Source organism: Akebia trifoliata, chromosome 6 (assembly GCF_017979445.1).
Source record: "Akebia trifoliata isolate Shusen 1 chromosome 6, ASM1797944v1, whole genome shotgun sequence".
Classification (NCBI taxonomy): domain Eukaryota; kingdom Viridiplantae; phylum Streptophyta; class Magnoliopsida; order Ranunculales; family Lardizabalaceae; genus Akebia; species Akebia trifoliata.
Window position 1 is genome coordinate 1,748,850 of NC_141380.1, and position 12,261 is coordinate 1,761,110.

The window sequence follows — 12,261 nt, forward strand, 5'->3', positions numbered from 1 at the left end:
GCGTCGTTGATGTTGCGCATGTGCAGTTTCTCCTTGTTTTCATGCAAAACAAGAATAAGATGTCTTACACAGATGTGCGTGAATCGTGATGCACTGTTCAAACCCATCGGAGTTTCAAACTGTTTGGGCTTGTCGCACACCTTATGCTACCACGTTAAACTTTTAGGGAAAAATGCAACAAGCATAAAGAAGCAAGATTCCTCTGTCATGCTTCCACACACAAAGGATGACTTTAATGCCTCTTTTGCTCAAGAGAGACAATAAACAGAATCAGGGAAAAAATCAGAAGATTGAATGGCCAAGAATGACTCAAATTATATGAATTGGGTCCAAACTGAATTTTTTTTATAAGAAGTCCAAACTGATTTTATTTGCTAATCAAACATGAACAAGATGTGATCTCACAACTATGGACCTTGATGAGTATATATATATATATAGTTATATATATCTTAATATTATTATTTTTTAAATGCACAATATATAGAAAATAACACCATTGCTTCGCCTCTTTAATTCACTAAAAAATCTAAAATCTATCAAGGAATTATCAAACTACACTCTGGATGGGTTCAGATGAACAAAAAACGAGCCCAAAAGAAAGCAAAGACAGAAAGGAAAGAATGGATAGCTTTGTGCTTGCAAATGAATTGAGAGTGAGCAAACCCAAATGAAATCTTGCACTTACAATGGTGCATTGCTTAGGTATCTCCTTTCATAAAGGCCAATCACCTGGTCAGACACAGCCCACATAATGGCCTGGCCAGGGGGAATTCTCATGAGCCTTGGCAGTAACCCCTTCCATAGAGCAATTAGGCCCTCCTCCGCAAATATGGTTCGAATGGCATGGACCATGCCCTTGTACTTCACACCATCTCCGGACTTGTTCTGAGCCATCAGCCTTGTCTTCACGACATCGAAGGGTCCTGTGCACACGGGGCCGACAGTTCCCGCCAAAAACCCTGACACCATGGACTGCCATGGTTGGAGGACCTTCCCATCTCCTTCATGTTTCTTCCACAGAAACACATCAAATGTGTTCTTAGCTGTGAACATGGCTGCTTGGTTTGTTCCATTGCGCATCACAGTTGGTGCAGCTCCTGCCCATAATCCAAGGAGGCCTTCCTCACGAATGATCATCCTTGCGCAATGTATGGGACCCTTGTACTTTAGAAGCTCAGGGCTCAGACCTCTCTGTTGTTGAAGTCTTATCTTCACCACCTGCAGCCAACGGCCGTAGATTCAACTGAGCAAATTCATTGTTGTAAACCAAAAATGATGAAAGACATTTGGGTAGACTAAACATCAAGCAAAATATCTGAAAACGAATCAAGCAATGAACAACGAAGTAAATATTGATGCGGACAAGGCATTTTGATAAAAAATATGAACACCCAAGGAATTGGTTAGGATGCAACCCATGGAATTAGTATTGGGTTGATGAAATTGACAAGTGCTTTTCTGAAGTATCACGTGATGTGTACAGTGTACTGAACAAATTAAAAGGAAAATTTTAGAACACAACCATAAACCCAGCCAAGTTTTTTTATTTTATTTTATTTCTTTAATAGATGACAAGCCATGTGGGGCACTAACAGGAGATTGTAAGAAAAGAAATGAAGATCAAGGCCTTGATTGAAAATAGATAAATTTAAGTGAAGAAATAGGATTCAAACACAAAAATCTAAAAGCAAAATAGAGGTCTCATTAAAAAACATGGGAGGTGAGATGATAAGAATAAAGTCAAATATATACAGAAAGGGGTAGTCTCCAAGACATAAATACCTATCAAGCTCAGTAGCTCCGAGCATCTGAACAAATTACTCGTAATTTATTGATATCAAAGCTTTCATGCCGTGACCAGCTCTTTTTGAACATTTCTGCAATTTCACCGGGAAGGTAGAAATTATATGTAGTCAAATAAAAGAGAGTGGAGCTGAGGAAATTTATTTTACAAAATGTGAACAACTTCTCGCTTTGCAAAGTTCTTGTGATTGCAGGAGTTGCTGAATTGATGATAATGGCTTTAGTGGGGTGCCCTATTCTAATGCTCAGATATATCAACATGTATACGCTGGATAAAGTTCTAGGGATTGTGATTTCCTTAAATTTTCCAGTTACTATTTCCTCCTAGCTCTACAACAAAAAAGTATGCGTCAATAACATACAATTCAAGGGGACTACTTTTGATGATTTTGTCTTTCGATGGAATTCTTATGTAATTGTTGACGCTTTTGCTTTTTTCTGTAGCTGTTTTTGAGAGGCTTTCTCAGCCTCCTTGTATTCTGTTTTCCTTCCTTTTCAATATATTATACTTTTCAAAAAAAAATACATACAACAAGAACCCACTAAATCAATTCAAAAAGGTCTTTAGAATTGCACCTTATATTCCTTGTTTTTGGTAATAAGAATATGTCCTCAAGCCCAAACAGTTGAATTGGAAAAATTCTTCGGGGACCATTCAATGCCTACTCAAAACATCTTAAGATAATTATAGTAACATTTTGTTTTACTTTTCTATACTTCATTTGGTTTTCCATCACTGACTATGAGCAATTGGCTCTTATGGCCCTTCAATTTCTCACCCTTAAACTTCTTTTGTGTTTTATTAAAGTCCATATATTGACCAAACCAGTAGTTCAGCAAACCATACTCATAAAAAGCTTTTTTTTTTTGCTAGGGAAGCAAGGGGTTATAGAAAGCCTCCCGTGATGGTAACGCACAGAACCTGTTCTATCATTAAAAAAAATAATGGTGTTACATTATGGTGTTGTTTTTGCATTTGTAAACAAATAAACAATGTTATTTGGCAACCGGAAAAAAAAAAAAAAAAAAAAAAACTGTTTGCAATCACAAATGTCATTTATATACTTTGATTACCTATATCCTTGTCACAATCCAAAATTTTGGAATTAAAAAAAAAAAAAGTCAACATGTTCTTGAAAATCTAATAGATACCCGAGTTTCCTTAAATGCCAAGAAAATTGACCATCTTTCTCATATAAACGCATCGGTTAGGACTCTCGGTTCCATATCGGATTCATCATTTTGTAAGACAACAGAGTTAATAAAGAAACTTGATAGCCCGTCTCTACTCTTTATTTAGGAATTCAGTCTCAATGTAACTTCTTTCTCTTCCCTTCCCAGGATAAGTGAAGCCAAATTGACCTAATCCTACATGGTTCTCCTTTATAATCCTGCCCTAATCTACATCTGAACTGAAAGTTTACATCAAAATTTAATTTCCTCCTGTGAAAACAAACACATTTTATCACATTTGAATCCACATTTCAAGGAGGCAGACGGTGCGAAGGGTTTTGATTGAGAAATCGGTTTTCCCCTAAATGTGAAGACAGATAAGAGCTGTAGAAGGGCAGAAAAAGAATTTTAGAGCGAAATTGAAAGACAAAGGAGTTACTTATGATCAAGACCCATGCAACAAATTATCCAAAAACATTATTAATTTAACATACATGAACCGAAACAATCATTAAAAAACAGAAAGTTAGAATTAAATGGGCATTTTTCGATCTCTTTCCTTTACTTACCTCAAAGGGTGTGACGATAACAAGAGCTTCAATAACACCAGCACCAAACCCAGAAAGTAACCTCCCTCGATGACTAAGAGCCCCCGTTTCAGAATCCTTGAATGCAGTCTGAAACACTGCATTGGATCCCATTCTAAGTGCGTATTTTAGGGTTAGATGAGTAGCAAATGGAGTCAATCCCTTCCACAAAGCACGCACACCTTCGGTCTTTGATACTGTCGCACCACAGTGGATAATTCCCTTGTAAGATCCTGACCTGTCAAGTTGCAACCTCGTCTTTATAACATCGATCGGTTGCAGACAAGAAGCCTCGACAACACCTCCAATTGAACCAGAGATCGCTTTCATGTATGGTGGAATTGTTTTCTTGATTTGTTGATTAGCCTTCTCATCTTCTCCCATTTTAGGGTTATTTACCATTAAAAGAACACAAACTAGGGCTCTAAGAGGAAGAAGAAACTAGGGTTTGTTCTCTGGGATCCTGCTCTTCTTCCTCCAGTGATGTTATGAGAGAGAAACTATTTTTCATACAGATCGATTTTGCTGTTAACAAATGAGGGTATTTAAGCTGTTAAATGAAGAAGAAGCTGCCATGTGTCCAATAAAAATACCATTTAGAAATAGGTCTACGTAGAAATATTTGACACGGTATCTGATGACTTTCCAAAGGTCAAATGAGACTGCAAAACTTTTTATATAGACTTATCATTGCCTCAAATCAAAAATCAAATGGATTGTACAGACAACACGAAAGCCAAATAAGTTAATTGTCCAAAAGGGAAATTTTATTGACGTGTCATGAAGTTCTGAGCGCCCTCCAACTTTTAGGGCATCTTTAAAAATCAAATTTTTGTTAGGGTAGTATTCCTCTCACCTTCCACCCATTCATTTCAAACAATTCAGCTGAAAAAGAAAATGAAGAGAGGGAGAGAGGTCAAAGGAGGAGGAGGAGAAGAACAAAAAGAGAGAGATCGGAAATGCCCTTTAAAAAAAAAAAAAACCCCTTTGGCCAAACCTTAGAATTTATGAGATGTTAATGTAATTTCCCTTATCGAAAGTTAAATATTATTTTATTAATTATACATATGAGAATGAAACCTACTTTTAAATATTTGGGACATGTGATTTATATTGTTTTATTCCCCTTTATACAAAATCAAGTCTTTTATCATTGAGAGTAAATTCATATTTGCTTCCGCTACTTTCATCCAACTTCATTTGGTTCTAATCATGACACAAACCTAAGAGCCATACAAAGGTTTTCTCCTTTGGTAAAAATAAAGTTTGATCATTCCCCACTCAATGTAATTGTGGAATCTTTAGACGCTCTGGTACTCAATCAAATCTATGGTATTGTGTATTGTTGAGTTGTATGAGTATCATAAGTGGTGTTCATGAACTCCATCTTTCACTAAGAGTGCCATTGGGCTAGGATAGGATTTTGCAATCGACTAATATTACACTTTATTGTCAATATGATCTAAAAATTGTAGCAAATAATTTAGATTGTAAATTATATTCTAGGTTATCGAAATAATAAATTTGAATATAAACATAATTAGTCATATTAAAGTATTGTAAAGTTTCCAATTTGTTTAATCACATACCCATAATAAATCAAGTTGAATTAAGTGTAAAAAGAGGTCACATTCATTCCAATTTCTCCATCAATAATTTCATGGCATATCAAATTAGTTTCTAGGACTATCCACCGTGTGTATAGCTTAATTCTCACAAGGAAATATTGACCTTTTGACCAGGTAACATATTACCAAACAATAGACCAGAAGTGCAAACAAAATAGAGGATCTAAATAAATAGATAAATAAAAGAATTGGAACTCAGTTCCATCTTCTCCCTATTGGAGTTACAAATTTTTTAACAAAAAAATGATTAATGATTGTCGATCCTTCGTCACAATATAAACATCATTATCACCATCACGACAATCACAAGATCACTACTGGTGTCGACGCGTCGTCATCCTAAATGGTGATGAAATAGTAGGAAAAGAATCATCCACTTACGAATTAGGTTTCTCGAAGGAAAACAAAACGTGATTCTTTAGTATTTAATCCTAGGAATTATGAGAGATTGTTATTAAATTCTAACATATCTCTCATCAAATAATTTCCCAAGTGAATTACCATCACACTTATATCATCAACAGAGCCTCGCATTACAGCCAAGTCTACAAGTATTTTGCAGGCAGACAGCATCGCTGGCTTTATGGTATTTACGCACAGAGGTCGAGCAACATCTACTGCTTCTTGATTTGTAACCTGGGGAGGAAAAAAAAACATACGTATACTGAATTAGAATAGTTAAAAATGAAGCAAATTGGTTGTGGAGGAAAGTAGGAGGAATGCTAATTCAAAATGATATTTGTTTGGGGAGAATTACCTTATCCCATAGACCATCAGAAGCTAGGACTAAGAATTCGCAATCAGGTTTAATAGTAAGGATTTTAGTCTCTGGCTCTGCTATCACCCATTGTTTAAGGTGTCGATCTCCTATTCCTCTTGATACAGCCAGAGACCCTTGCAATCTAAATACACCGTGTCGGCAATCCACATAACCACCCTGAAAAAGGACATTTCACTACACACATCAGATCCAAATATGGTTTCAAATCTCGGACGAGTTTTATTGACATGGACAAGATTCTCAAAATATCGTCTGAGTCAACTTGTTTATCTTGCGAGATTCTACAGATGTGAGATGTCATGTCTATCCATCTCGTTCATGGATGATACCAAGATGACTCGGGCGAGTCATCCCGGTATTGAATGAGATTTAAATCCATGGATCCGATTCAAATGGGATTTCAGTTTCTACCATGTTTTTTAAAGAAAAATTGAAAAGGAATACACTAGAACCCTTCTTTACCTGGGATTCAATCCTCTCTCTTTCATCTTCTCTCGAAAGTCGATGATCAGATGTAAGGGCCTCAGCCATACCTCCTCTGCTCATAATAGCACGACAATCCCCAGCATTGGAGATCACGAGATCACCTTTCCTGATCAATGCAGTCACACAGCATGTGCCACCATGGACATCCTCTTTCAGAAACTCCAAGTCTGTAGTCAGATAACCATGTTTAACTACCTCAACAATTCCCTCTTCTCCTCCTCTCTTTGTCAATTCGTTCATAATGTTCTTATCAATGTTCTTTGCGGCAAATTCCGCAGCTTTTGTGCCTCCATGCCCATCGAAAACACCAAAGAAAGCCTGAAATTAATTTCAAAACCACATGAAAGAAATCAATCAGAATCCAATGCTGTATTAAGAAGAAAAAAAATTGCTGAAAAATGTGCATCCAGAGATTGAATATTATGAGCCAAAGAAGAAGAAGAAGAAGAAGAAAATTTGTAATATTTTAATTATTCAAACTTTTCTACTTAATCCTATAATTCTGAATTTTCACTACAAGTCTGACCATCTAGCATATACTAATTCTCCTAATACAATTTTTATTTTCATTTGTTTATGATTTCTTTTATCTTTCACCCTAAAATTCTGATGACCTTCTATATTTCAACACAAATAACGGGCTGAGCGACCACAAATTTCCCTCCTTTAAAAAATCATAAGCTCACAAACATACCTATTCTCCTAAAATAGAACTTCCTTTACATGATTTCCACGACTTCACTGACTTTTTAAAAAATATCACAAATTCTTTTTCTTGGGCATGAATCAAAGGCATAAAAAACAATGTTAATTTCTCAAAAAAATTATAATTTCATTAGCCTATGATTTTTCATGTCTCTCTCTCTACAATTCTTATGACCTTTCTCTACGTTCCAACACAAATAACAGCTTTCGGATTACAATTCCTTACAATTTTCACTCTTTTTTTAACAAATCATTAGCTCGTAACCATACCACAATTTCTTACAATTTTCACCTTTTTAACAAGGGAACAGGTTGCATGGACCAAGGGATCGTGTAGAGTATGGACTGAGGTCAATATTTGGACCACTTAGACTGCCTCATTGGTCCAAATGACAACTAAGCCCTCTTGTTTGCGGAAAATATTGAGTTTGAAAAAAAAAATTACCCCCCAAAAAATTATATTTTGGAGTCAGATCTTAACTTTAAAAATGTACGGCCATTGAACTCCATTATATAAAATTTAAATCCAACCGTGATAAAATCTCTTTTTCAAATAGTTCATAAAATTTATTGCTCTATGAACATGTGACACCCGAGAGTGTATTTGGATTCTCCATAGAGATAGATGGTACTCCCGTCCATGTAACTCCATTTCTTTTAACAAATCATTAACTCATAACCATACCAATTCCCCGAAAACAAAACTTCTTTCTCTTGATTTACTGAATTTCTCCAGCTTATTTAAAAAATTTTCCAAAAATATTGAAATTCCCTCTCTGTTTTTTTTATAAAGCAAACAACCAAACCAATATTAATTCCCCAACATTTTCATTCTGACCAGTTCAAAACAATCTCAAGTATTTCCATTACTTAGAAAACTCAATATAATTCAACAAAACATAAAGAAAAAAAGGAAACAAAACGTAGAAAACTTAATTAATTTGAAGGTTGAACAAACCTGTTTAGGATCTCCTTGAAGATCCACGACCGCCGAATACCGATCCTCCATCGTCTCCCTTCTTCCTTTCTTACAATAAACAGAAAAGCTTTCTCGCTCCACCTCCAACTCCGCCACCACCGGCGTCATTGCAGTTGCTTCGAAACTCAACGGAGTTACCGGAATATCAATCCTCGCCGGTCTCTTCATCCTCAAAGGCGTAGCTGAAGAAGATGCTGAATCCACAACACAAGAATCTTCCTTTTTAAAACTCCGTAACATACTCGGTGATTTCTGAATCCGTGTCCGCAAAGGTGAAGAACGACAACTACCAGATGAAGAACATGGAGACGATAGAGATGGAGATCCATGAAGATTCAGAGTTAGGGTTTCAGAAGATGAGATAGAGATTTTGCGGAAGTGAGTAATCATGGCTGAAGAGCTCTCAATCGCAGCGAAGTAAGACATGTAATATTTTCTGTTTCGAATACTACAGATATATATATATATATAGGAATTTTGAGATACCCTCCCCATTTTGGTAAAATTTGACATAGACCCTGAAATTTCAAATTGATAACATGCCCCTTGAGTTCGGTCTTCCGGTCTTCGACCTCTTCTTGCCAAAGACTCGTGACCTGCCGAAAATATCCATCTACTCGACCTCCATATTACATTTGAATTATATAATAAATTATATTTAAATATATGAAGTTTATCCATATTTTGTTTATGGAATCATAATTTATTAAATTGAGACACAATTAAAAATCAAAACTTAATTAATATCAAATTAATTTCGGATCCGATCAATCCTTCTGATAGTAGACCCAAATCAACCATGATATAATCCAAACTCGGTCCATTGACAGCCTAATCCTTTTAACCTTCAATAACGAGTTTTTGATAATAAAAATCAAGGGTTGATTTTTGTGAGAGGTTGAAGATGATGATTTGAAAAAGATTATCAAAGAGATCGCTGACAATGATGTTTTGCGGAAAAAAAAAATCTTGGATAGAAAATTGATTACTTTATTTGACATAAGTCCTACACGAAACACTACAAATGCTTTGCAATGAATGATTTACTATTGCTTGGTAACTATTGGGAGATCTCTTGTAATTTTTATTTTTGTTGATTCATCTTTGCAATAAAAAAATTCACTGTGATTTTGCAAAAGATTTATGATACTTTTTGTATCGCAAATTATTTACTGAAATTTCTTAAGAATTTAGGTGATTCATGCAAATTTTTTGCAATGCAAACCATTTGCATTATACAATCAAACTCCAGTAAAATTGATTTTAGAAAATTATTTGCATTTATAAATGATTTGTAACATAGCAAGAAGGGCCCAAGAATCAAAGAATAATGATAAATTGATTTTAAACACTTAATTACATAGAATCATAGATGTTTTTTTTTGGTATCCCTGATACATTTGGGGGTCCGACTCAAAACCAATTGGCAATGAGTGTCTGATGTGGGATAAAACTCAATACGCTCTAGCACGTGTGAGTCGGACTAGACCAAAGCACTTGAAGATATAAGCTAAGTGACATGGATAAGAGAAAAGCCTACTCTGATACCATGATAAATTTGGAGCTCCAATTCAAAATCAATTGATTTTGAGTTTAGCTCTTAAATTTATCAATCTCGATGAAAATATATATGATTCAGTGCATATGTCACATCAGTTGAGTGTTTTTTTAGTTAGCATTTTATCACTACTCAGAATTAAAACACATCCAAAAGAGTGCATTTCAGTCAATTTCTATCGATCTCTCTTGGAGTATCGAAGTCAAGGGATCATGCCACAAGTTTAAAAATCCAGGGAGATACGTTTAAGTTTCAGCAGGAGGGGTATCTCAAAATTCTAGATTTGAAAAATATGAGAAACTAGGTCAAAAGGGTTTCTTCTAAAAGCGCGTGATACTTGGAATTCATTTTTGTCTTTAATGTTCTCTCTCCACTAATCTAATAATGAGTTTCAATTGTTCGAAGAAAGTGCAGCAACACGTTATGAAGGTTTTGAGATAGAGTTGAACCTTCGTCATGAAGGTTTTGATTTTGAAACGTGGCAGGTTCTTATTGGAAAAGAAGCTGCTGGGAAGTTGCAGCTGTGGTCTTTGGAGTTTGGAAACTCTGAATTAGGTAGGCAGGTCACCCTGTAGGATAAATATCTTACCAATTTGCGTGTAATGATTCTTGGAATTTATATTTCTCTTTATTCGATGAAATAGTATATTACGTAATGAAGAGTTTTCTTTAATTTCATAGTGTATCCATGAACGTACCTCAATTTTGAGGGAATCACAGAAAAATATTTGAATTTCTTTTTGTGATTGCATCTTTTTTTTTTTCCCTCTATTCTTCAATCGATTTTGTTACATTTCACAATAAGATAAACAAAAATTGATTTAGAATCGAGCGTAAATAATTATAATTAAAATTAGGATTAATTAATTTTAGAATCTCTTTTTGAATATGAAATTTAATTGCAATTGAAAATGAATGAAGAATTAATTCAATTTACATGAAAACACATTGGAAGGTTTACTCTTACCTTGAATTGCAAGTTACAAGGGTTCTAATACACATTGAATTAGATCATTCTTTCATCTTCTTTTTATTTATTTTGACTTTTGAGATGTGATATTCAATTTATGTGTTATGTTCATTATATAAAACCCTAAAATCTAAAATCTAAAACATAAGAAAAAAAAATGTCATTTATAAATCAACCATCCCCAATATTTGAAAATATTGCCCAAACAATGCATATTAATTATGTGACTTCTAATAAGAGCTGTTACATTAAAGTTGTTGGTTTATTTAATAAAGGGTTAAGATCTGTAGACTCGTGAAAGTGAAATCATATGTACACACACAATCCTGATCGTTTATGTGTGAGATTCAACAATTGAGATTTATCTAACAGATTCATAATATATTCTCGGTATCCGTCTTTTATCCCAATTCCCAACCATTAGATCTTGTACATACACAATCGGGATTTCACGAGTTTACGATCCCGACCAATTTATAAATTGCAACATTGTCTAATTAATGACCATCTTAAACAATTCCTAAAACCATGGTTTAAAAGCTCATTGAGTCAAAGTTCACTTGACTCAATTGGATTTCAAGATGATTCAGCCCCAAACCCCAATGGAACCAACTTGCTGAGTTAAACTCATCATTGGCTGATTTAGATCGAAAAATCACTTAGTTGGATAAAAGATTTTACCAAGTTGTGCATATTTATTCGATATATTTGTATAGAACAAAAAATAAATATTATTTTAAATAGTAAAATTACTTTTACAATATTTATAAAATTTAATATATTCTTATTGGACTCGTCAAAGGTGATTCATGAGTCATCAACTTGACTTGACTTGATGAACATTCTAGTCAAGTCGAGTTTTCAAGTTTTAAAATCATACTTAAAACCCTAATTACTTCCTATAGTTTTTTCCAAGAAGCACTCAATTGCAAAGTAGAACTAGTACATTCTGCTTTCTAGAAATAGTTGAATGGTTTCTCGAACCATTAAGGAAACATCCAAGTAGATCCAAACAGGCGAGACTTTTTTTTTTTTTTGAATAAAGTGAGAGTCCGTAGGTAGTGTGTTTGATACCCAATATGAGCAATATTTCCTACGCCCCCATAAGGGTTTAGGCGTTCTCTCACTTATCCGATGTGTGTAATGTGCAGGCGTTGCACGTGCTCAGGGGAGGGTCCCATATGCCTTGGTTTGGACGTAAGTCCGGACGCCCCATTATCAAAAAATAAATAATAAAAAATACTTCTTTTTTCATAATTTAAGTCGAACTACTTACATGTCTCTAGATAGCGACATTTATTTGAGTTTCAAATCATTCAATCCTGAACTAAAATTATATTTATTGAGGTTTCTATTGCTTGATTATTTATTTATTTATTAAATATATTGCTTGTATTCAGTCTGATCCATGTTATCACATTGAATTAACATCAAGATAAATTTATAGAAAATAAAAATAAAAATAAAAATCAACGTTGAACATACCTTTAAACGATTTTCAACTTGATGAAGGCCTATCAAAGCGTTAAAAACATCTTCGTATAGTTGAGACTTGAGAGGAGGGAACTACTTCCTCATGTATAGATAG

The 12,261-nt window shown here is 34.5% G+C and overlaps 2 protein-coding genes across 2 annotated transcripts; both read right to left on the minus strand.

Moving 5' to 3' along the window:
• Window positions 1–484: 484 nt before the first annotated feature.
• On the minus strand, window positions 485–4,297 carry MSFC1 (Mitochondrial substrate carrier family protein). The gene is made up of 2 exons (XM_086444860.1): window positions 3,549–4,297; window positions 485–1,221 (listed from the first exon to the last, which is right to left on the minus strand). The coding sequence occupies exons 1-2, from the start codon at window positions 3,966–3,968 to the stop codon at window positions 685–687; spliced, it is 957 nt and encodes a 318-aa protein (XP_086300986.1). The 5' UTR covers window positions 3,969–4,297; the 3' UTR covers window positions 485–684.
• Window positions 4,298–5,338: 1,041 nt separating this feature from the next.
• LOC147399489 (putative protein phosphatase 2C 53) lies at window positions 5,339–8,581 on the minus strand. The gene is made up of 4 exons (XM_086444858.1): window positions 8,125–8,581; window positions 6,438–6,779; window positions 5,952–6,131; window positions 5,339–5,830 (listed from the first exon to the last, which is right to left on the minus strand). Exons 1-4 carry the CDS (start codon window positions 8,569–8,571, stop codon window positions 5,633–5,635), a joined length of 1,167 nt encoding a protein of 388 aa, XP_086300984.1. The 5' UTR covers window positions 8,572–8,581; the 3' UTR covers window positions 5,339–5,632.
• Between the last annotated feature and the right edge of the window lie 3,680 nt (window positions 8,582–12,261).